The sequence below is a fragment of the Anopheles moucheti genome, chromosome 3 (genome assembly GCF_943734755.1).
Source record: "Anopheles moucheti chromosome 3, idAnoMoucSN_F20_07, whole genome shotgun sequence".
Lineage (NCBI taxonomy): Eukaryota > Metazoa > Arthropoda > Insecta > Diptera > Culicidae > Anopheles > Anopheles moucheti.
This window is the reverse complement of record NC_069141.1, coordinates 7,345,184-7,370,557: the sequence shown is the minus strand read 5'-3', so window position 1 is coordinate 7,370,557 and position 25,374 is coordinate 7,345,184. Positions and strand designations below refer to the sequence as shown.

Below are 25,374 nucleotides of genomic sequence, written 5' to 3'. Positions count from 1 at the left end.
TGCGATGTTCGGGAAAATTTTTCTAGCTTCGCTGTCTCGTGTTTTAGGATGCTTTTCCCTGCTGGTGGGAAATGTGTGATCCAGTCTGTAACGGTCACTCGACGTTGTCGGAAACGTACCCCCGGAACGCAGTTGGATCGCACTGAACGCACTTAACGGATTTCTTTTCCTCTTCTCTTCTCTTCTACGTCCATCCTTCTTCGTTTCCTGTAACTCTAGTCTAGTGTTTTTCCTGTGCCCCACGTCCAAATCGGGCACCCTGATTTCGTGCTTTTCGGGAAACCGGGGTTACAGTTAACTAACCTTTTTCTAACCAACCTTCGGTCAGCCAAAGGTAAAATAAAAATATTGCCACAGTTAAATAATAACGATACGGATTTATAAGTGTACGGTTTCGGTTAAGTCATTCGAATTGCGGTTTGTGTCGGTGTGTTACGTGTCCAGAGCATACCCGGATAACGTTTTCTACAAAATTTCTAGTTTCTAGTTAGAAAAGTTTCTACAAAATTTCTATTCAAAATCGAGAAACAGTGCAATAACTATAAAGTTAATATATTAAGCGAGTGATTTAAGAAATAGTGTCAGTGAACTTTTTCTTTTCTTAATCCTATTACACAAAGGTTTAAGATTAGGTTATATTCCCTATAACCTTTACATTTAAATTGTATTATTTTTTTTCTTTCCCCCCACCTTATTGTGTGTTGTATATCAATCAGTGGAAGAAACACCCCGCAATACGAAAAATAAAACACAAAAAAAAACCCACGCAGGCAAACGACAACGAGATCGGTTTCCGGGATTTGGACCCGGTTCCGATAAGCAACATTTACTCCCGTTCCGGACAACCCGGGAATAGGCAGGAACAAAATAACACCGACGCCAACCCGTGTCTTTCCGCAAGCAAGTGAACCGGAAATAGCCGGAGCCAACGATATTTGCAGCGCTACAAACACGAGTCAGTCCCAGCGACCTGAGCAAAAAAAAAACCGACACCGACAAAATGAGCAAATTCTATTCGATTTTTATGCAAATTTGTGTGATCGCCGCATCGATGCGGACCGGTAAGTAAATCGAGAGCGAAAGGGGGAAGCGAGAAAAGCTAGAAAGAACAAAAGAGGATTGTAAGATGTTAAATTTTGAAAGACTTTTGTTACGATAAGAGTATGGCTGGGAGCGATATTGAATAACTTTCAATACTAATATCTATATTATACTTTATGGCTACAGTCCAAAACCCATTAAGATATCTACTTAAAAGTCGGCGCTAGTCTCTGCTCCATAACTGCATCCACATGCGATAGACGTTCGTCTAACGAGCGTCTCGATTCGTACCACACTGCACATTAAGCGCTCGAAGCGCTGGCTTCGAAACGTTTTAAATTAGCTACGCTGCGTGCTACAAAGCCGGCCACCGACTATTAGCGCGAAAAACTGTCAAGATATTTTTGGCTCAGCACACGGTACGGTTGGTTTTGTCACAGGAAAGCAACAAAAAACAAAACGAAGAATTGTTTGTTTGTTCGTTGAGATCTGGAGATGATTCACGCTGTTCGGTCACCACCGCCAGTGCAAGCTGTCGATCCACTCCAAATCAGAACGGTAGAAAGCGGCAACCCCTACCCCGCTCTGTAAGCAAGATCGAGTGACACCTGTCACAATTCATTCGAACGTACCGATCACGCATGCATCTTCTACATCATGCCGCTTGAAGCGCATAATAATGGAATGAAAAATGGTTCCTCGCAGCGACTCACTTTTCATCGGGTGTCTTATATCCGGCCCATAAGCTAACCGCACGGTTTCAGTTGATCCTAAATAATGGTGCATCATAAAGACAGTCACGGAAACAAACGGAATGGGGACCACTGCTGGATTTTGCTCCCGCTTACCGGGTTTCCTTTTTTCTTGCTGTGAGCGATGAAAAATGACCACGACAATTTCAACCGGCGGTCCCCGTCGTTCCGGTACTGTGGGTCCAGTTTACGCACGGATTATCATTAGATGTGATGAAGTTTTTGGTGCTGCAACCATTGCCCGAAACCATCTTTGCAGCGCGTGGGCTGTGCTTAATGGGTGCCCTCTCTTTGATGTGGGCACGTACGTGTCTCTGCAGCACGAGCGAGATTGAGTGGTTTTTGTTTCTGGTGGAGCAATTACCGGAATTTCATTACTGCACTGCTAGCAGTAAGCTGATGGTTTTGGGAGTTTGCGAAGGCACAGTCTCGGAAAATTGAGACATTTGACGGAAACAAACTGAAATAGATGAATGGTAATTTGTTTTTAACTTGGTATGTGAATTAAAATTTATCATAAAACAATTATTATTTGAAGAATTATTACAAGAAACATGTTCATTGTATACCTTCAGACGTTAGCACCTAGCATAAAACTTAGCGGTTCCTAACAAAAATCCCAAATTTAGCCCTTTACGCTCGGCTGTCCCCTATGAAAAGCTTGCTGAGGAAAGCTGCTACAACTGTTACACAAATTTCCCCAGCGCAATAATATGCTTAATGCGAAATTACTTGAATGGCAAAAACTAACTGTAATGTATTTAAAAGTTTAACAAACGCAGCTTTGTGGTGGCTGCTGCTTTTTGTTCACACACACACACACAAGTCACATACCAAGTTTAAAACAAATTACCATGCATCTATCTCAGTTTGTTTCCGTTAAATGTCTCAATTTTCCGAGACTGTGCCTTGAACTATGACAGTTTCATGCAAAACTTTTCTGTTTTCTTCTCTATATTAACACAAAATAGTCAAATCAACTTTGCAAAAACGATTTCTAGAAACACAAAGCATAATGCAAAGCCAAATAAAGTGTATATATTGTAAGCAACTTAGGACCAGGTACAACAACTGTTCGCTCATACGAAGCCGCCCCTATTTGGCTTCGAGTAGGCGAACGATCACAACAGTCGAATCGTCGCAGTCGCAACAGTCGCTAGGGGGTTAAAACCTAAATTGTCCCTCAGTAAATGACCTAAACAAAACAAAGAGAAACAAAAGCAAACTATTGCACATTGCCGAGAACTAAAATTGTGGCTCAGAATGCACAATATTATAATAAGTTTAGCGACACGTTTATCTTTAGCTTCTTATTTATATATATAAAAACCGGGAACTTTTTGTATCGATATCGAATGTGTATAAAAACTGATTGCTGTTCTTGAATCTTTTTTGCCAAAATCTTAATGATCTTAAGTGTTTTTGTGATTAAATTTGACTAGTGGGATGCATTTTCTATTGATTTCGAATAGCAACATTAATGCGTTAATCAACCGAAAGACTATTACAAATTATGAAATACACAGGAATTTAACGGTCCTTTTCCTTAAAAATATCCCTTTAATAAGACACGAGTTCTGTCTTTCTAAGATGAAATGCATCATTGGCCTGCCACCTGCTTCTCTCCCCTGATATGATCACAAAATGCCATTCCATGAGCAATCCGTAAATTGCATTCTGCAGCTGCTTGCAAAATGCAAACAATTCCACGAATGCATCAACCATCCAGGCGACGAGTCTCGCTGTTGCTTTTGCAGAAATGTTCGCATCCCTTAACCAACCCTCTTACATCGTTTGCAATTGTGCAGTACACGATCGTGGAATTCCGTGCAGCCGCCTGGGAAAATGTTCGACCATACATAAAAGCATAACGCTTCACTGCGAATTCCAACCGATAGCCGCAACACGCTTCCCCCTAACTTTGATGCAATGGAAGCGCAAATGCAGTCGTTATTCCACTGGGGTATTTTTTTACTATGGGAACATCTCAGTACGTGCCTTTATTTGATTGGGCTGGATTAGGCCGGTACTTGCGGATGATGACGAAACGGGAGTCTGTAATGCAAGCGGGACCTGTCTGCATCAACCTTTATCGGTGTGCAGTGCAAAAAAAAACGAGGTAAAAAAGCATCGTTTGCTTGATCATATTGAAGGATACGGATGAAGGAGATGGAGATAGCGAAAACTAATTCCCCCCATACAGCGCTCCTGACCCGACCTGAGCACAGAACAAAACACTCACAAGAATGGAATGGAGCTTTCATCGCCGTCAACGGCGGACCATGGTGCAAGCTAATGAACCGGTTCCAAATCAACGATTAGGTAATCTGCTGATCGGGGTGAGTGTTTTCTTCTCAACATCATCTTTCTCTGGTCCGCAAGAACTCACGAAACCTTCTCAAGCGGGATGTAACGAGCACGTGCTACGGACGCGTGTTCACACGCGTGGAACAGAGAAACTTTCCCACTCTCCTACCATTTTACATCCCCAAACATCTTGTTCAAGATATCGTTACGGTTTAAACGTTACAGTACCGTCCGTGAGTGAATGCATGCACCTGCACCACACTAGCCACTGTACCGGGTCAGACTCAGGACAGGAGCAAGTGTGTGCAAAGGTGTGGAAAGGGAAAAACTAATTTGTATTTATGTGCCCCTTTCCAAACTGGTGGGATGGGGCAAATTGTGTTACGCTCTTTGCGCCACTCTTCAACAGTGCGCACCAGAGCGACCAGGCGTCTCCATCGGTTGGGCATCGTTGCATTACAAGCCACGTGTTGCGATAAGGAGCTCTGGAGCTGGGGATGAAAAGCAATGAAAAATGAGTGTATTTTTTATACTTTCATTTTCTTGCTGCTACTAGTAATGGTTGCTTCTTGCGGTGTATCCACGTGGTGTGCAGAGTTGAAATAAAAAATCACCAACCACTGATGAAACATACTAGAATTAAACATGTTTTAACATATTACAAAGGTAGAATACATTTTTGCATTTGTTTCCAATGTTCTAAAGAAATCGTTTATTGTATTTTTTTTTTATTTTGAACTGTTTGCGAACAAAATTGTGTCCGTTACTGTATGCATCACGCGCACATAACCACGTTACAGCGTGAAACAAGTGGTACACACCATTTCAGCTCATAAAAGGGACATTTCCTAAGACAACTTAATGGGTTTGTCTGTGGGTGTGTTTGGTTTTGTAACTACGTAAAGTGGTACGGTGCTTTTAAACTCCCACTGCCTGCCACTTAACACTCCCTCTTGCGAGCGGTAAACAATCAGATGGAAAACCAAAACCTCATGCAGCACCGAGTGTGTACGATCACGAACAGGTTGTCCTTTCTGTTGTGTCTGTTTTTTATGTGCAATGATGTAGCAAAATGTTTACATCGTCCTTTTGCTGTATCGTTTATGGTAATGAAGTATGCAGAAGACAGGTTTTAGCACGTAACATTATGCTCATTGCTTGTTCTAACAGTAGAAGGTCCTAATGAATCACCTACCTTACGAATCGGTTAGAAAACTGTCCAAGGAGTGTATCCAAACATTAGTTGAGCAGTCAAACTTATCTGTCGGTTTCTGGAACATTCATTTACATTTATGGTAGGACTAAATGTAGATTCTGTTTCTTGAAGTAATGATCTATTAATTGAATAATTTTAGACCTAAAACCCCCAGATCATAGATTGAATTAAAATCGGAGAGGGTTTAAGAACTTAAAGATTTGAACTTAATACGTGAGTTTTAAGATAAGTGATGGGGATGGTCTTAAGATACTGCTTTTGGGTTTTGCACTGAATCAGGTTTAGAAATGTAGTGGAGGCAATATCCACATACAAATACAAAACATCATATAATCTAAGGCTGCATATTGCTGTTATTTTCCCGTTACACGCCATTTCCTTCACCAAACGCAAATGGATAGCACTAAGCATCAAATGCTACAACTGTGACTCAACCAGCAATGAAGAGTGCATGGATCTGAAGCGAAACTCTGCCATCGTTGCCGAGGTAAGTACTTCGTACACGTACTCCAATATTAATCAACAATTAAGCCATCAGAAGGAAGGGAATGGATGGAGAGCAAGAAGTTGATATTTGAGGATGTGGACCACCACCAACAGCAATAATCACCTTGTCTATCTGTGAGACTGACGTGCTGTTGTAACCTCGCAATCTAGCCATTTATTTATTATTCCTCTGGTCGGTCTCCAATTGTAGGTAAAGATTCATTCGTTCCCTCTTCGAATGGCTATGGCAAGCCATATATTTTAGCTTACCCAACGCAGTGATATATGTGAGTCTCCTTCAGTTCATCATAGGCCAGTAATGTATCGTGTCACGCACGTGTACGGCGGCGCACAGTTGTTTCCGTACAGTGGGATTGTTTTGATTAAATTTTGCAGTCATTGCTTCTCGATCTGGTACCTTTTTGTGGCCCCATGTGGCGTCCTTGAGCAATCCAATGATTCACCACCCTCAGAATGAACGCACATCAACAGTATGCTAGCTGACGTGTGACATTTGTTTGCTTTTCTTTCCATTCAGACGTGTACGCCGAGTAAAATGGCTGCCACGACCGGGAACTGGTTGGCGGACTTGACACGCATCGAGTACTTTGGCGGTACGGAAATTACCGTGCCGATGGTGTGCCAGAAAATCGTCGCTTCTAATGGTAAGTAAGCAGGGAAAGGGCCTTAACATTACCGCAATTCCCTTACATTTTCTTACTTTGTCTCGGTGTTCCAAATAGAAAATGGCGACACGATGACGTACCGTGGCTGTCAGCTGGACGGCGGCAAAACCGATCCTTGCCAGATCGCGTACGGTAAGGCGAAGTTACAGCGTGGCGTCAAGATCGAGTTCTGTTCAACCTGCAAGGATGATGCCTGCAATGGAGCGCCACGGTTGGGCGAACGTCCGGCAGTTTGGCTGCTGGTCGGAAGCGTTCTAGCGCTGTTCTTCGGTTTCCCATCCCGGCGACACTTGCTGTAAAACGTACTGATCAAGCAACGAGTCAACACCATCATCATTCTGTGTGTGTTTGCGTAGAACCCTTCATCTAACCTGTACATAAGAGATTGATTGATTGCAAAAGAAAATCAATCCGGCATTGCGTGCACACGTGGAATCTGCTAACTTCAAAGCAAAGTGCGTCAACGAGACGATGAGACATCACGAAACCCCCTTTACACAGGATTCATCCCTACGGAGGGCAAGCATTTATCGTCTAATCCATGCCCGGCCCTAAAAATAGCTCGAGCGTATAATCGGTTACAGCAAATTAATAACTCTCCAGTAATCAGCCATGCCTTAGCTAATTCTGACTCACGCACCGAACAATATAATTACGGTTGCATTGTGATGGACGCTAGGGTAGAGCGAGGCGCAAAAATCGCTTATTATGATAACGGGCATGAGTCACGGTGGTGTGTTTGCAGTGTAATATGATCGATTTTTTATTTCTTTCTTCTTTTCGGGAGACACGCTAGTGATTGAGTAGATAAAAATTATGAACAACGCAGCTACTGGCAAACTATGGTCAGATGATAATTACAAACCGAGGTGTAAGAACAAGATACCATTAAACTTAAACTCGAATAGCGCACTTTGGCAGTAAAGTCTAACAGGCACTTAATATTAGCGATAAGAACTGCAAACTCACACTTCACTGCGACAGGGAAGTTAAGGGAACTAAGCTAAGCAACGGTCTAAAAACCGCTAGAGAGTAACATTAATCTTACTTTACTGATAGCTCAAATGAACAAACAAGAGCAAGCGGAAGCGTAGAAAAAAAACATTATTGGAACACAGCCCCAAGATCAAATTCACGCATATGCCTTCATTCGATTAAAAACAAAACTTGTTGGGAAGCATAAGTTAAGATTGTCTCGTTCATAAAGAATATCTATAAGTAAACCACCAATAAAACCCCACTGGATAAAACACTCATCCACGTCACGCTCGCAAAGCGCTACACAGCGCAAAGATTGATGATCGTAGAATTGTAGAATTGCGTAGAGAGAACAGGAACGTTTGTGGCGAATTGTAATGTTAGTACGCTTCAGGAATGTCGCTTGCTGCACGATGCAAAACCATCCTCCCCTTTGTGGCACCTCGAAGGTCTTTGGTCAGTCAAGAAACACTTAGAATCAATCTTTTAGGCATAATGCAAAATACCACCATAAGGTAACCCGGAAGTGATGGGAGTGGTCGGAAGAGTTTAGAACCATTTGCAGACATTCGCTGCAGTTTCGTTTGTTGTTTGGCACAATAAATATTATAGACATTTAGCCGTAAGTGAGAGTCTCCGAATGCGAATGCGTGTGAGAGGTTCTTGCCACACTAGAGGAAGTGGAAAAGGAAAAAAACAGCACGATAATAACGTTCTTCTAATAAGCAAGTAATAAGGTAACCGTTGTACTAATGATGGTAAGGCCACCACAGTAGTCAACACAATCAGCACATCACAGTAGGTGTGGCTCATTGCTTTCTCTTTTATAAACTACAAATGAGTGGAAAAATGAAACACAAGCAAAGAATTAGTGAAATATGTCTAAACAATTAGCTGCTGTTGATGGGCACAGAATATTGTTTCTTTTGAGCACTGAAAAACTAACACTTGACGATTCAGGAAAGTTTGTTTGGAAAGGTAATAATGGATAGTTTTTAGCAAATATTTCATTGAAAAGCGAATGCGAAACATCAACAAATCACGCAACGATGAAAAACCCCAATCGTTACTGTACATAAACGTGTTTTATCAAATTTTGTTGGCGCATAAATGTTTATCACCTTTTTTGTAACTAAAATTCATATATACTCGAACGAGCTACAGTATGTAGAACTAATCTGATCGATAAATTTTTTATTGTAATAAAATTTAGTCGCTATCAAACAACACGCAATAATAGAAAACATCAACAATACAGTAAGCAACACCCATCACGCGCATATAAGACGAATAACGCACCGATAAGGGATGGAAAGGAAACAATTAAACACAAACCACACAACACATTGATATTAAGAGAAAAATAAATGACACTACCAATAAAATACAACCCAAAACAAGAGTAAAGTTTCATTTTTATCACTACAGAAAACGAAAGTAAACGTGTCGGATGGGTAAACATGTAAATGAAGTTAACGTGTCCACCTTGCTGCTGTAGATTAATAAATAATTTGACGTTCTAAGTAGACGTTATTTCGGCAAAAACGCTTTCTAACGCCTTTGTTTGGTGATCTTCCTCATCGGCACTAGAAAGTCCAGGATTGGTAAAGTGTCACTTCGACTGGTCAAAATGGCTTGACAAGAGGCTGGTTTCAACCCTGTCCGGTCCACATGAGTTCGGTTCCAATAACGTATTTACATTAATAGAATTACTCACCCTAAGTATGTCACCGTAAGACTTTATTTCATTTTTAAAGTGCTAAACAGTCATAGTTACTTGCAGGTATTTCTAGTGTTCATGGGTTTAACTTGTTGTTGTTAAGGCGTTACCATTTTAAGTAACAAATGTCAACAGGTTCGCCGCAGACTAAGTACAGCATTACTCAGACAGCACCTGTTGGGCTATAAACGGCCACACACAATAATGGAAGCGTATGTCACACCGCCCAGGCCACCCAGGAACTCATTGATGGAAAACTAATTGCGCGTGATAGAGATAGGGTGGTGGTCACATACAAGCACGCAAACTATCAGCTAGTTCGACGGTCCATTAGGGACAGGGCAAAGACATACGGTGGACGCTAACCTTGTACCCGTTGTTTTCAAACGCGGTGAATATGGGTTGATTAAACGGCGTGGTCGCATGTTTTTTTGGTAAGTGTCTGCAACGAAAACACATTTTCCCTCCGTGGGCTTGATAATAAAACCAGTAAATGTAATTGGATGTAAATGAGTGTAGAAATGGGAAAGGACGCGTATTGCTACATACGCTGCAGACGACCATTCACGTCATAACGTCCCCGAGTACTCCCCAGTAGTCACCTTCATTATTGAAGAAGATGACACATCGCCAGCGCTGGTTATTGCCGTAGTTCCAACAACCTCTCTGTCGCATCCCCAATGCTGCGCAGAGTTTAGGCGAATGGTAAACAAATGACAAAGTTATAGGATCGATATACACACGAATCGTCTTAATCGGTATGACGTTAACGCAAATGAAGGTTACAACCTGGACTGCGACGATGTTCCAAAGTACTGATGCACTTCGGCCGATAATTGAGCCTATCGTTAGCCACCCAAGCGGCACGGTATTTTGGAGAGTTTTGGATACCATTTCTCCCATCCACTCGATAAGTGGCTGATAAGAGAACGCGAGCGAGCTATCACTGTTTCGTTCTGGCTTGCTGGATGACCACCAACGCTACAGTTGAACAAATTTGCTACGCATTCGTGGGAAGTTGAACGCAACATGTGGCCATCAATGGGGCAAGTAACTGTTGGTTGGGGTAAGTGGTGTACCGTGCTGATTAGTTTGGCGTTCTAATATAAAAACCCATCCACCGGCAGGTGAACGGTTTCAGTTGCGCGCTCGAATTCAACGGAACTCGAACGGGGAGAACTTGCCAAACTGGCTACCAGTTACCGGTTTTGGTGTAAGAGTTTTTCAGGCGATTGTGCGTGTAGATAGTGTCCCGTGTATCAATCCTCACCTGTGATAAGGTAAAACCGTGAAGATTTGCATAAAATTGCTCAACAAAGCGATGTCCAAAATGAATGTGAAATGGACCACAGCGTGGCTTCTTCTGGTGGTGTTTACAGTGAATGAAGGTAATGCGAATGCGTTGAATTGTTACCAAGTGAGAATGGGACTCGTTTGCGTGGGACACTTCAAGTTCGCTAAAGCTCAGAAGCTTTCGAAACAGTGCATTAATTGTGAACGTTTCCCTTATGTTCTTCTCCACTCCAGCACACGGTCAACTACAGTGCTATGTGTGTGACAACTGTCCCGACCCGTTCGAGGGTACCGCATCCCAGCTGCAGGCCTGTCCACTGTCCGATTCGGTGACCACCACACAGATACCGCCCGGTGGTGATACCACGGTCCTAACGCCACCACCACTTCCCACCGGTGAGGGTCCTGGCGAAATAACAACCATACCCGACACTCCACCAACTCCAAGCACACCGGAAATGACACCACCCCCACTGCCTGGTGGTCGCCGAAAACGTCAGGTAGCGACGGGATATCGTTGCTTCTTGATTGAACACTGTAAGTCGTGAGAGAGGTCTTCTAATATATCCAAGGCTCGTCAGGCACTCAGTACTTTATATCATTTCTATACCTTCCTCTCGACAGCTAACACCGTTCGTCGTGGCTGCGCTGCGTATCTGGGCAATCAGGCCGATACGTGCACCTCCGTCAACGGTGGAACCGTGCCAGGCGAGTGTAAGCTCTGCGACTGGGATGGTTGCAATAGTGCGGCCGGACTTCGTGTGTCGCTGGTCGCTTTACTGCTAACCGTATTACTTTCCGTTATGTTGAAGCAGTAATTCCCTTCAATGGCATCGGGACATAAAACTTAGCCGAAGCAGAACAGCCAGAGCTAGGTAACTACTCAGAAGGGACGATAAGCCGACAGCGTCAACCGCATGTTAAACATAGTGAAACAAGCGCATAGACCTCTGGCTGGAAGCAAAACTAGCTTATATCACTAGGCTTAGGAAGTAAGAATGAATGGTATAATGAGAAAATAAATGGTGAAATAATCACAAACAAGACTGCAAACATGAGCTCACAACCATTATGATCCACCCCCTATGGGCGGGATTGTGTTTATTACAATAGGGAAGGATTTAGCTTTATCTTAAAACACATCTTATCGTATCTGCTAATCTGTTAAAGGTATTCACAAAACAACAAAATCACCGCGCGCACACTTTTGATCCATTCAAATAAGATAAGTTTGTCCGTTTCTGTTCCTATGCTACTGAATTGGAACCCATTTGGGACCCGTTCCTGTCATCATCCGCCTCGGAAGCGTAATTTAGTTTCCCCATTATCCCTTTTACACGTAACATGTGGCCACTAATGCTTCGCTGCTGGTCGTACTTGCTCATTTTTCGCAATGTCTGTCGTAACACGTGTATATGACAAATTTGCTCCCTCCGATAAAAAAAAACCATTCCCAAGGGAGTAATTATGTACAACCGCAGGGGCTAGTTTGTACCATTTGTGCCTGTAACAGTTGTGTACCTGTCAGAGCGGGTTGCGTTGATAGATCGGCCAAGATAACGCGTATGGTAAACGGGTTTTCGAGCACCATTAGATTAATCACACCGATTGTCGCGAGCGTGCGACGTATCCGATCCGAGTGTGGAAATTGATGAATTTGGATGGTTATTGGGTAATTAGCCGCACGGTTACGCATCGTCTACCCCCTGTCCATTGGTAGGTGTGAAATGTGAAGCTGATAATGGGCTTTTAAGTAAGGTGTTGTGGTTCTTTTGGTAATGATATTCATCGTGCCTCAGCAGTGTTTTATTTAGAACAACAACATCAAATTTCCCTTCTTATTCTTGTTTTGTTGCATGAATTGCTGAAAAACTTAAAACGTTATTTTAAAGTATTAACAGTCTTTTTTAATGGAATGGTATGCTGTGAGTTCACCACTCTTAGCGCCTAAATGTAGGCAATGCGCAATGCGTTTTCGAACAATCAGCTTTCGAATAGCTTTTTCACACTTGCTGCTCGTTTCCCGTGAAGACTTCGATAGTGGCCTAAGCTGGGAAACTGTGATTGTACTACAATTACTACAAACAAAATTGTCTTTTTCACAAATACTTCACCAATCGTTGTAAACTGCTGCACGTTGTGTGACGTGCGCAAATGTTGTGTATTAGGTTGGATAAAAATATTATTTTTGAATGTTAATTATGAACTTATTTTACATTTTGTGTAAAATTGTGCAATTTGTTCTATAATTTGTTGACATTTTATAGGGACATTTCAGAAGTCTTGGTCCTTATTGGTGAAAAACTCGTTTAATCGTTTTTCACAAACTTCTCTTGATCGAAAATTCACATCACGCAGTAAGTTTTAAAAAGCGGTAATAGGGCGTCGATCTCTTAATGCAAGGCTATATGGAGCATACATTAAAACTTCCCAACCAACCAGCTAGAGTTGCAGAGCCTTGAATTAGTTCCAATGAAACACAACCTGTAGGTCTGTAGGTAAATGCTGATCGTTGCTTGCCAATCGGTAGCTTCAAACGGTCTGTTTCAAACTTCAAACTTCAAACGGTAGATCAAAATGTAGTGTTTGGCTATTTGGAAGCAATTTATAATAATTAATTTCCTTTCCAATCTCTACAAATCCACTGATAGAACCTTGCTGGCTGTTAGGCTGAAGTTCTGGTTTGGTAACCATTTGAGTAGCTATGTTTGTTGTTTTTATGGTCTTAATTCGTGGTATTACACCCAAACATTGTGCTTTTTTGTTGAATCCAACTATGCGAACATAATTTTAACAATTTCAATCTTCACCGTCAATCTTTAGCTCCTAAACAATGCTTCGACTACAAGCAAGCCGGTCAAATTCGGTAATTTCGTCGACTTTATCGACATTAACAACAAAAAACAATAATGTGATTCTTTTTACCCAACCTAATGTTTCAGTAAGTTTTATTAAACTAGCACAAACTAGCCAACCTAACTCTGTATAAAATTCATCTAGCTATTTATTTTCCCCCATATCCCAGCTATCATACCTATCGTATTCCACAAAGCGGATGTACTGATCACTATTTTCTAAACAGTTTCATTTATTTCAATGACCAACGCGCGCATAGAGTTGCGGCTCACATCAAGCAGTTAAAACAAATCACAGCATGCTAGCACGAGCCCACTCCGACGGCCCCTATCACGTTCACCCCCACCTATTCATTACACAGGGAATGTCCACAAACGCGGCAACTCGAAATACCACCCTCAGGTACCGGAATCTGGGTCTGGTCACAAACTCCCACAGCGTACCCTTCTATCTCGGCACATCCGCGCCGGTGGACCGTATCTACTTCTTGATCCTTTCCTAAAATAAAAGTTCAATTAGTATCATAATTCCTGTGCCTCTTAATGCTCACTTCCTGTAGACACTTACCCTTACTTCGAATCGTTGCACATACGAAACGTTTCTTATTGCCCTTGTTGGGTCCATTCGCTTTTCCCCACGGATAGTAGATGGGCGGTGGTGTTAGCAGTGGATCCCACGGATTCCCGCCACCGTTCAATGGTGGCAGTGTGTAAACGGGATATCCCGGATACCAGGCGCCTCCATTATTACCACCCACGAGTGGTGGTGGCGTTAGCAGTGGATCCCACGGATAAAACTGATTCCCGCCACCGTTCAATGGTGGCAGTGTGTAAACGGGATATCCCTGGTACCAGATGCCTCCATTATTACCTCCCACGAGTGGCGGTGGCGTTAGCAGTGGATCCCACGGATAAAACTGATTCCCGCCACCGTTCAATGGTGGCAGTGTGTAGACGGGATATCCCGGGTACCAGGCGCCTCCATTATTATCGCCCACGAGTGGCGGTGGCGTTAGCAGTGGATCCCACGGATAAAATTGATTGCCACCACCGTTCAATGGCGGTGGGGTTATGATTGGATTCCACGGGTTTGCATTCCACTGCGGAGTGGACGGTGTCAGTATGGGGTAGGTCGGATTGTAGCTCAGCGCGTTTAGATCGAGTCCATTCTTTGCATCACACTTCACGATCGTTGGTTCTTGTATCGTGCAGTCATCGCACGAATAGCAGCGGATATCGTTTTCTTCAGCTGTCGATAAAAAAGGGTACCAGATGAATGGATTGCTCCACCGGTTGAGAATTGAAAGAGGTTAAATACTTACCGTTCGTAGAAACAAACGCAAGAAGGATCACAAAACACTGAATAATGGTAAACTTCATCACTGAAGGAATAAAATCACGTCGAAACACCGCTAGCAATAAACCGATCCGATGCAACTAGTCGAAACAATCGCGTTGCTTTATATACACCCCGCGCAGAGTATGCCAATATTGGAAAGATGAGTACGTCCATCCAATCACCGGGCGCACAGATTACAACACCATTCAATATCTTATCGCGCCAAGACGCACGGCAAGAAGTCACTCCAGAGCGCTCTCCGTTTTCGCCAATCACCCCGGTGACAGTGTATGCAAATGCTCGGTGCCCTCCCGCGTAACTTCGCCTGAGTTGATCGAACGATCAAACATTCCTTGATACTGGGTGGGAAATTCCAATCTGTTTTAGATTCTTCTGCTAAGCAGCATTACGCGGCAGAAAATATCGCGCGTGAACCGCGCATTGACGCACCGGCGATAATAATTTCACCTAGTTTCTGAATCGACCGTAATGTACAACAAGTAATGCAATGGAATGTGTTGACGTTTTGCTTAAAGTGAACTGTATTAAAACGTTATGTAAATTGTTTTACATCGTCTAGCGAGCCGACGGAATGTCTGCTCGAGAAAAAAAAACTCCAGATAACATACATTTGCATCAGCTTTGGCATAATAAAGGGCCTTTATCACTCTTTCATACTCTATGTGTTCTACAGTGGGCGATTTATTGATAAACATCGCACAAATATGACCGCAACCGGTACAATCCGTCTCGAGATAAAGTGCCACACGCATTCCATTCGCTTGCGGTCAGGCAGTTTGAACTGGTCCTTTGCTGTTATTGCTATCTGCTTTGGTAGTTACGCTTATTGATAGCTTGGAAAATCGAGAATTAAAAAAGATTCCTATCGAAGATGAATTACCTTACTTACTCATTGGGTACTATGATCACTTTGCGATTAGAGTGGATACTGTAAAGGAATGTTTGAATGTCCCGACTTTTCTGTTTAAGGAATACATGCCATCGATGACTTCTATATCCCTTCGGATGACGTTTGTGAGTTATTGTTATTCTATTGTTTTAACATAACCGCTTAAAACGTGATGCCTCAAGAGTTAAACTCAGGATCTAAGCTGGGCATTTATTAAAATGCAAGAACGACTTGCCAGATTTTGGTCTAAAATGCAACTGTCTTGAATAAAATTCGGGCTAGCCTAATCTGGCGCTGTTTTTTTGTGGCGGTTGTTGGCGGTGTCGTATAACCTCCGAAGATCGAGTTGCCTGACAGTATCCGGTAGCGCATTTTCTAGTACCGTTAGGCGATGGAACGTGATGGTCTCCAATAAAATGTTCGCCTTCCGCGCGCGATAGACGTGTTTAGGTTATTAGAGATGTTGTGTCTCTTCTAATGAACCTGATATGCCATGTTTATCTGCACATTCAATAGCGCATATCAGGACATACCATTCTATACTGTTTTCGGCAGGATTGCATTAGATAGTAATAAGACACACCTCATGACACCTTATCCGGTTTAATGCAATCAACCTATACTGATAACATCAGCTGCGCGATTGGCTTCCAATGCTCTGCGCGGTACGCGATGCACATATCCTGTTCGGAATGTGTGTTTATGGTCTGTCCAATCGTAAATACTTTCGGAGCCCCCATTGTCCGCAAATAGTAGACTGATCATCCATCACTAATCCAACACGAACGAAAACATACCCATTCACAATCACGGCACGGAGCATCCGGGTTCCGATACTTCCAGGTGTCGTAATCTTTCTAAACTCTGCCCGCCGTCTTCAGCGTAATAATAACGTGACCGTCACGCGGCATGTTATACTACAACTGACGAAATCATTCACAAAATCGGCCCGGCTTAATCTTTATGATCGTTCATTCTATCGTCGGCTATCAACAGAATTTTCGTATCACGATCACCCAATAGATGAGCCCGCCCGAGCGTATATAAGCCGGTGTGAAACGCGTTACAACGCGTGTTTGTTCGCAGCGGTGGAACAGTTGAAGTGATCCTAGAACTAGATTAAAGTGAAACATCCTTAAAAGTGATAGTGAAAATGAGTCCCAGTTCAGTGCGGCTTGCAAAGGTTCCGGTTGCGGTAATCAGTGTGGTGATTCTAGTGGTGCTCATGCCAACAGGGAGCGCTCAGCTGACGTGCTATTCGTGTAAAGAGTGTGACACATATGATCCAAATCAAATGGTGGAATGCGTATCCGACTGTAGCATTTGGTATTCAAGTGAGTTTGAGGGAGAATAACTGGTGGTGAATGTTCTAGTGCACCTGTCCAGCTCATCGCACTTGAATTGCGTTTCATCTAATCCCCAGCAAGTGACGAAGAGACCACAGTTCACCGAGGTTGCCTCGAAGAAGCGGAAATTGATGCGATAATCTACGATCAATGTGGAACCGATCGGTGTAATACTGTCCAAGTTGCAAGGTGTGCACGGTGTGCATCAACTGCAACGGCACAATGTGCGAACGTGATCTGTCCAACGTCAGCGGACCAGTGTTATCTTAATCCAACAGGTAATTATCACTTTCTCAGCTGACTTGAGCGTTATCCGTATTGCAATCAATGTACCCCAAAAATAGAAACCCCAATTCGAACACAACGGCTCCGTTGCAAACACACACAATATAAAAATGCCAATAGCTTGCAAAAATTATGCCACATCAACAATGGTGGGCAATAAAATTGTCTGTTGTTCGTTTTTGCCCTGTACGATAACCTCCGTGATAAAAAGGTTTGATGCGCCCACTGAATTCAACTGCTGCAAACCTATCGATGGATCGGCTATTATTTACCTTGGGGACCATAAATCCTTCACTTTTGGACAACAACCAGCCAAACAATCGATATCATGGGGGGGTGGACAAACCGACCAATTCGGAAGTGTGACAACAGCACAAAAGAGTGGTCATATCTCATTCTAGATAGATAGCGGAACAGGTTATAAACTTCGCTCCCCTAGTACTGCTTCGTGTGAAGTTTTACCGCCACTCAATCAAACGGCGCTCGGAGGCGACATTGGAGATATTACATACTATAAATAATGTTGGATGTTTTGCAAAAGTGTGATTATTGGGTTATGTACTACTATTGGAAGGAAATGTTGTTCTTCTGATGCCTAATAGAGATCGACTTCTAATTGATGTTTTTTGCCATCATTCTTGCAGATGGTCATCGAGGATGTACATCTGATCAGAATTATGAAGTGGATTGTACAGCAGGAAGTAATTCCTGTACCACATGCACCTCAGAACCCGACCAGCCTTGTAACGACATTCGGATGTGTGTGGTGTGTGATGTAAGCAAAAACCCTGAATGTCTAGAAGACGATGCGCTTTTCGTACAACAATGTTCCGAAACGACCGATCGGTGCTACCGGTACATGGACACAGAGCTGACCCTACATTTAGGTTGCACCAGCGATGAAGATTACTCGATCAACTGTCGCGACGCAGGAAACTGCCGAGTCTGCTCCAGTGATGAATGTAATCGAGAGGGTAAGATCATCATCCTTTCACGGATCGTTCAAGATATCAATGATCGCTATTCGTTCTAGATAAGTTTGAGTGTTATATTTGTGACGATTGTACATCCGTTAAGGTTGGGCTGGATAGCAAGATTGAATGTAACATCGTCGAAGACAGTCGATGCTATACGGGTTATGATGGTAAGTGGTCGCTTTTATCTATATATATATATATATATATATATATATATATATAAATCTATATTTTTTTAAAAAGAAAGATGTGTAATTGATTACTCACCATTCGCGTACAGCGATCACCAAACAGACACATCGCGGATGCTTTAGCGAGAGTGTCCCACCGTACGATGTATTTGATTTGTGTGAAGATAGTGCCTGCAACGATCGGATCTTTCCCGATCATCTCCAGTGCTATCAGTGCGTCGGTTGTGATGATGTAAATGGCGCCGATTTGAGCTACTGCAGCAATAGTAAGGCTTCCAGCTGCTATATGATGTTGGCTGATACCGTGGGTACCAAAACACTCATCCGTGGCTGCAACACAGACGAGCAGTACGCTGACTGTCAGATCGATCGTAACTGCGTCACCTGTGAGAGAGATCAGTGCAATGGGGAATCTTCACAGATGACAAGGTTTTGCGACCGGTGTGATGGTGTGGAGGAATGTGAAAAGCAAATCCTTACCTACAACTGTGGAGACCGTTCCTTCACCAACCAGTGCTACCTCTACTCGGACGGTTTAGGTGTGCTCAAGAAGGGATGCATACTTGAGCTAGACCCTGCAATGGCGGAAGCATGCTACGATCCTTCCGATACAAGATGTACCATCTGCAAAGATATTCAGTGCAACCGGAAGCACTGTGTTCGATGTGATACCCGAACGGATGGGCTTGTTTGTGTGCTGGGGGACAAAACCGTTCCAGCACTTCGTTATGCGCTTTGCGATGGGGATGTCTGTCGGGTGGAGATCGACTCCGAAGGTCATACAGTTCGGGGTTGTTTGGAAGACTTCCTGAAACCCTGTGCAGCGGGTAGTTGTCGGGAAACGCTATTGGCCGGATCGAATGGAGGCCTATTCCCGGCAAACCGTCGGCAATGTTTCCAGTGTGAGGGTGATGATTGCTGGATGGGACAGCAAGCCGAAGATGGGCAATACTGTCAGCTGTATCGTGGATCCGAGGATGGTTGTTACATCTACAATGGTAAGTAAGTACACCTGTTGCAGCCTACGTTCGACCTCGCGTGCCATCTTGTTCGAATGCGTGCCATTACGTTTGAATAGTGTGTCGCTACCATTGCCATCTCAATTGCACGCGATTCGAAGCCAGCAGCACGAGATTCGAACGTAGGTGGGAAGAGGAGTAAATGTTAAAGTATTCTTTAGATTTGATTAATGTGATTTTTTTACCTCTGACAGACGGCACTACTATTGTGCGCGGTTGTACCACCGATCTCGGTGCGAAATGTGTCACAGGAAGCGATGATCCGCACTGTGTAGTATCGTTCGAAGATCTTAAAAACGATATTGCTCAGCAACAGGCACCAATCACCTGTTATCAAGACTGTTCCGAGAATGTGTTGTCGTGTGTTCCGGTCACCTGTCCGGCGCCGAGCGATCGTTGCTTCTTGAGCGTATCCTACAGTGGGGTAGTCACGCGTGGCTGTACATCTTCCAATTGTCCGTCCGATTCCAAAGATTGTTTCACGTGCAAGGAACCGAATTGCAATGGCGTCTACAGTGTGTGTTCCAGCTGCGACACAATGGCTGATATCGAGTGTACCGTAGGCGAAGAGCATGGAGAGATTTGCGAACAGTCGATTGGTTGCTTTCAGTATCAGAGCGTCGATCGTGCATTGTATGGTTGTGCCGAAAAGGCACCAGAGTTTTGTCTAAACGAAGAGGAACATTGCAAGTTTTGCGATCAATCATTTTGTAACAGCAAAGGTAAGGATCCATAGGAGCATAGAGCAGTGGCCCTGTTGTAATACTTGCCTTTATCTCGCTTAGCTTTAAGCTTGTGCTACTCCTGCACAGACTGTCGGAACGTTTTGACACCCATCGCACAGAAGACGCAGCTGTGCGCTACTGAGAGCGATCATTGCATCACCGGCCTCGTCGGGGATCGAATCGATCGTGGCTGTCGATCCGATATGCCGCAACCGATCGAGGACTACATCGTAATTGAGGACTGTACCGATCCGACCTGCAATCGTGCGCCGATTACGGATTGGGCCAGCTGTTACGCATGTACCGACTGTGCCGAAGTAACGACCGAAACCGCAGTGCTCTGTCTAAATCCTGCAACAAACCAATGTTACACGCTGCGGTCTGCGAACGGTGTGATCAGTAGAGGATGCGCTACCGAGACGGCACTGTTCGACTGTGACGACGGGATAAACTGTGCCGTGTGTGATTATGACAACTGCAACAATCTTGTCGTGCCGCGTGAATTTAGCTGCGTGCAGTGTGGTCGCATTGAAAGCTGTGCCGATTACAACGTACTGAGCAATTGTCCAAACCAACTGGGATTGGTTGTCGATGCGTGCGTCACACACAAGGCGGATACGGGCATCATGAAGGGATGCATGAGCAGTATAGAGTTGTTTGTACTGTGTTACGGCACTACGAACAACGGCCGTTGCAACGTGACGCTGGAATCGCAAAGCAATGCACGACCTGTCCAGTGTGTCGACTGTAAGGCAGATGCCGAATGTGTTCGTGGAGATTTAAACGAGCTGCAAACCGCGACCTATTTCCATGGGTCTTGTGTGTCGTTTCTCGACGAGAGTGGTGATGTAGTGCGCGGGAATGTGGTGGAGTACCCCGAATGTCGAGATTCATCGCATTGTGTAGAGTGTTTCCACGATGGCTGCAATGTGGGTCTCTTCCCCCAGGATCGTCTGTTGTGTTACCAGTGCAGTGGCGTGGAGTGTGCTCAGCTAGCGAACTCTGCGCTAACGCCCGAACCATGTTTGCGGTACGATGCGGCTAATGCCAAGTGTTACACGTGGTACGGATCGGCTTCCAGTGCCCAACGTGGTTGCTTGCTGGATGATGATTCCATCTGCCAAATGGAAGGTGTATCGTGTCAGAGCTGTACCGAGAGTGGCTGTAACGATGTCCAGTACGATAGCTTCAGCGATACGAAGATGTGTGTAAAGTGTAGCACGAACCGGGTATGTGATGAAAATCCTACAGAAGAAAGTTGCTCCACTGGCGGTGGATGCTATACGTTTTACAGTGAGCTATTGGTTACCGCCAAAGGATGCGTGTCGGAACTCCGCGAGAGTATGGCATGGTACGATGAATGTACTGCCGGTACCGCAAGCGAACGGTGTGAACGGTGCTTTGGTGATTTGTGTAATCGCAACAAGTGTTATGTGTGTAACTCGAGGGATGGACCAGCGTCCAACTGTATCCAACCCAACCTGGAAAACACCGTCTCCTCTACTTGTATCGAAAGTGAGGAGTGTGTGGCGTTCATAGATGGTAAGGATAGCTTAAGTTAAAGATGTATTTTAAAGGTACGATAGACTTTCTAAATACCCTACTGTGCTTGCCAAACTCGCCAAACTGGGTGTCGGTGCGGACACTTTGCGATGCATTGGGTCATATCTCTTCTGTCACAGTTAGCGTCTTAGGTCCAAGTCGTGTCTGTCTAAAGAGTTCTTCAGCATGTCCGGAATTCCCCTCTCTCCCAGTGCGGGTCTTCTTCAATCCGTCCTAGATTCCTAGCTTTTCTGGCCCCTATTGTCGTTTAGTCTCCACATGGGGATCTGTTTGTCTTAAATTAGTAATTATGTATTTAATCTATGCTCGGACACTGTAAATAAAAAAAAATCCAACAAATGTATCCTTACCTAGATAATGGTCACACGGTACGGGGATGTAGTGACTCTTTCGAACAGGACCAGATTGCCAAATGTTCAGGATCGAGCGGTACGTGCCTGCGGTGTATGGGTGATCACTGTAACGGTGGCGCTTTGCCGAAGGATCGCATCAAATGTTATCAATGCTCTGGAACGATCGAATGCCTTAATCCGTCAAAGAACAGTGAACGGTATTGCGATGTCTACCTGGAAGGAGAAAACAGTTGTTACACATATTTCCAAGGTATTGGGCGAAGTTTATCTTACCAGGATGTGCATGATCGTACTCACGCTTTCTTTGCTATTGTCAACAGATGAGACGACTGTAGAACGTGGATGTACTCTGCAGCGTGCAGAACCATGTGATCAACACTGTCAGAAGTGCAACATAACTGGATGCAACGATCAGCCCGCTTTCGTCCAGAATTCCCTCACCTGTGCCCAATGTTTGGGTGATGATTGTCCAGCAATTGATGCTAGCGAAGCGGCTATTGCAAAACCATGTCCGGCAGAGATTTTGTTTGGTCGTACCGAACAATGCTATTCCTACTTCCATCCGAACGGAACACTCGAAAGAGGATGTCTTAGTGAGCTAACGAAAAATAGACCTCCTATTGCAGCGCAGTGTTTGGACGAGTCAGATGTCAGATGTAAATTCTGCTCAGACAGTGGTTGTAATGTGCGCAACGTTAAATGTTTCGTTTGCAATACGAACACGTACGCGGGTTGTGCCGATAACCTGGAGGAGGCGAAACATAATGCATTGCTTCAGACATGCGGCACAGGACAGTGCGTTTCTTTGGTGGAAGAAACAACGACACGGAAAGGTTGTGCTGAAGACTTCAAAGTGAAGTGTGATTCGGGCAATATCTGTCATACATTCGAGGGTCCCAAGTCAAACAGTGCCGTTTATCCAACAAGTAGACTACAGTGCTTTAAATGCCAAGGAAGCACCTGTGATGAGGTTCAAAGTTCTGCACGAACAGCCGCGTGCCAGCAGTACAATCTAAACGATGAGTGTTACACGTATGTTTCTGGTGAGTAGTGCGACTCTTCCCACTCTTTGAGCATATCTTATCTCTTCAAACGGATCTTTCAGACGGTGGGGAAACCTTCCGGGGATGCGTGTCGGACCCATTGGAGACTAACCCGTGTATTGTACACCCAGATCATTGCGTCCGATGCGATTCCAAATCTGGCTGCAATACGGAACCTAGTAGACGGTCCAATGGGCTCATATGCGCCCAATGTTCCCGTGCGATCGACTGTGAGCAGTCGACGCGGTTCGCACAATGCACCCAGCCACTACTGCTTGGGCGACAGGATTCCTGCTACGTGCATTCCTTTGCCGGTGAAATCCTTGCACGTGGGTGCCTTAGCGATGCTGCTGTGTCCTTACGTGACAAGTGTGCTAATGCTGGGAACAGTGAATGTTCACTCTGCCGTTGTGATCGTTGCAATGGACCACCGGTCCGGTGCGTTGCCTGCGAGGGTGAGACGGGATGTGGTGATACGCTTAAAACTTCCGAGAACGAACTCGTACCATGTCAGACAGCGAGCTGTGTGTCGTTTGTTGAACATTTCGCCAACGGTTCGTCACTTATCGTTAAAGGATGCTCGGAACTGTATGAGAGCGACACTTGTAGCAAGGGACATGCAACTGATGGAACCTATCAACTTTGTCATTCGTCCGGCTGTAACGATGTGCTGTTCCCAGTGTCACGTTTGAAGTGTTATCAATGTGAAGGAGAATCTTGTTCCGATCTATCGCTCGAGCCAACCATCTGTGAGCCTTACAGAGAGGGTGAGATGTGCTACAGCTATATGAATCGTCCAAAGAAGGGATGTGTTGGACAGTTGCGGGATGGTGACGAATGTGAGCAGGATGCAGGACGGTGTGGTGTTTGTGATTCTACCGATGGGTGTAATGTGGAACCTCGAGCCCTGGAGTGTATCTCCTGCTCCTCAAAGACTAATCCAAGCTGCGTAGATCCAATGACGAGAGTGCTCGACAAGAAGATATGCCCCATTGGTGGATGTGCTACAATAATCGACGGTAAGTCGTTAGAGTGATGCGAAGGGAGTATTATTTTTGTCTACATTTGACTTCGTTTCCCAGATGACGGTTATACCGTGAGAGACTGTGCGGCCGAGTTCGATGCTTCTTCAGAATTATGCAGCGGACCAGATGGTACCTGTGAGGTGTGCACCGAAGGGGATTCCTGCAACGGCGCTCTGTTCCCTTCCAATCGGTTGCAGTGTTATCAGTGTTCCGGTGCCAACTGTTTGGATGTGACGCAACAAACACCGTCTGTCTGTCAGCTATACAACAGTACGAACGATGCGTGCTATACGTACGCCGTCAGCCCAACTAATATTCGACGTGGATGTCTATCAGATGCCATTTCCGAATGTCCCGATAAGTGCGTTACGTGTGCCAGTGGAGACGGTTGTAATGATCTTCCACCGATCGTTGCAAACACACTCACCTGCCTTCATTGCGAAGGATCGGATTGTGCGAAGCTACAACACACAGACCAAGGCACTGTGTGTCCGGATATTCTGCTGGGACATATCGATGCTTGTTACACTTTTGTAGAGCAGTATACCGTCCGCAGAGGTTGCCTTTCGGAGGACACTGCCTGCAATCCAGCAGATGCCAACTGTCACGTCTGTGCCGATGAAAACGATTGCAATGTGGACGAATACGCCGTAACACTGCATGAATGTGTCCTTTGTGATGAGAGTGTTCTTGGTGAACGATGCAAATGGGGCTACGAACAATCCACTGCACAACGATGCCATCCATCGGATGCGTCTTTTGTTCAAGTTGGTTGCTACACTTGCTATGCCACGCTTGAGCAGACCATCGGTAACAATACGCTGCTTACATCCGTTTTCCATCGTGGTTGTGTCGGAGAAGAACGGCAAGTAGAATGCCAACCGGACACAGTCCAGGTGTGTCTTGGGGCCGGCTGTAATCAGCGAAATGAGCAGTTACAGATATGTGCTAAGTGTATGGAAAATGGCTGTGATGGCGATCAGTGGTCAGTGGAAGAGTGTCGTGGTATTGTACCGTACGATCGACGTGGTTGCTACGTCATGCGTGATGTGCGGAACCGCATTTACGCACGAGGCTGTTTGGCGGAATTGAGCGCAGACACTAGGAAACTTTGTTCCAGCGCGAAAGACGCGTCCTGTCGCACGTGCTTCGGAAACGAATGCAACCATGCTGCTGTTGGATTGGAAAGAGTGCCTTTCCTGTGGACACTACTGCTAGCGTTACTATTGGCCCTCTGTAGTACACGATAGTGGTTTGAAAAAGA

The 25,374-nt window shown here is 44.6% G+C and overlaps 4 protein-coding genes across 4 annotated transcripts; 3 read left to right on the top strand and 1 right to left on the bottom strand.

Annotated features, from left to right (window-relative positions):
* Positions 1–934: 934 nt before the first annotated feature.
* Positions 935–8,499, top strand: LOC128302607 (uncharacterized). Its single transcript, XM_053039470.1, has 4 exons — positions 935–1,061; positions 5,718–5,803; positions 6,341–6,467; positions 6,546–8,499. The coding sequence occupies exons 1-4, from the start codon at positions 1,001–1,003 to the stop codon at positions 6,785–6,787; spliced, it is 516 nt and encodes a 171-aa protein (XP_052895430.1). The 5' UTR covers positions 935–1,000; the 3' UTR covers positions 6,788–8,499.
* A 2,017-nt stretch (positions 8,500–10,516) lies between these two features.
* LOC128304970 (uncharacterized) lies at positions 10,517–11,297 on the top strand. The gene is made up of 3 exons (XM_053042225.1): positions 10,517–10,574; positions 10,714–11,016; positions 11,104–11,297. Exons 1-3 carry the CDS (start codon positions 10,517–10,519, stop codon positions 11,295–11,297), a joined length of 555 nt encoding a protein of 184 aa, XP_052898185.1.
* Positions 11,298–13,473: 2,176 nt separating this feature from the next.
* LOC128304366 (uncharacterized) lies at positions 13,474–14,644 on the bottom strand (the record flags this gene model as incomplete). Its single annotated transcript, XM_053041547.1, has 2 exons — positions 13,474–13,833; positions 13,903–14,644. Coding segments are annotated over 2 exons (894 nt in total), but the record flags the coding sequence as incomplete, so codon positions are not given.
* A 2,092-nt stretch (positions 14,645–16,736) lies between these two features.
* Positions 16,737–25,360, top strand: LOC128305914 (extracellular matrix protein A-like). The gene is made up of 11 exons (XM_053043550.1): positions 16,737–16,921; positions 17,011–17,207; positions 17,859–18,188; positions 18,248–18,358; positions 18,472–19,380; positions 19,596–20,123; positions 20,187–21,668; positions 22,044–22,292; positions 22,363–23,085; positions 23,148–24,104; positions 24,168–25,360. Exons 1-11 carry the CDS (start codon positions 16,737–16,739, stop codon positions 25,358–25,360), a joined length of 6,864 nt encoding a protein of 2,287 aa, XP_052899510.1.
* The last annotated feature ends 14 nt before the right edge of the window (positions 25,361–25,374 follow it).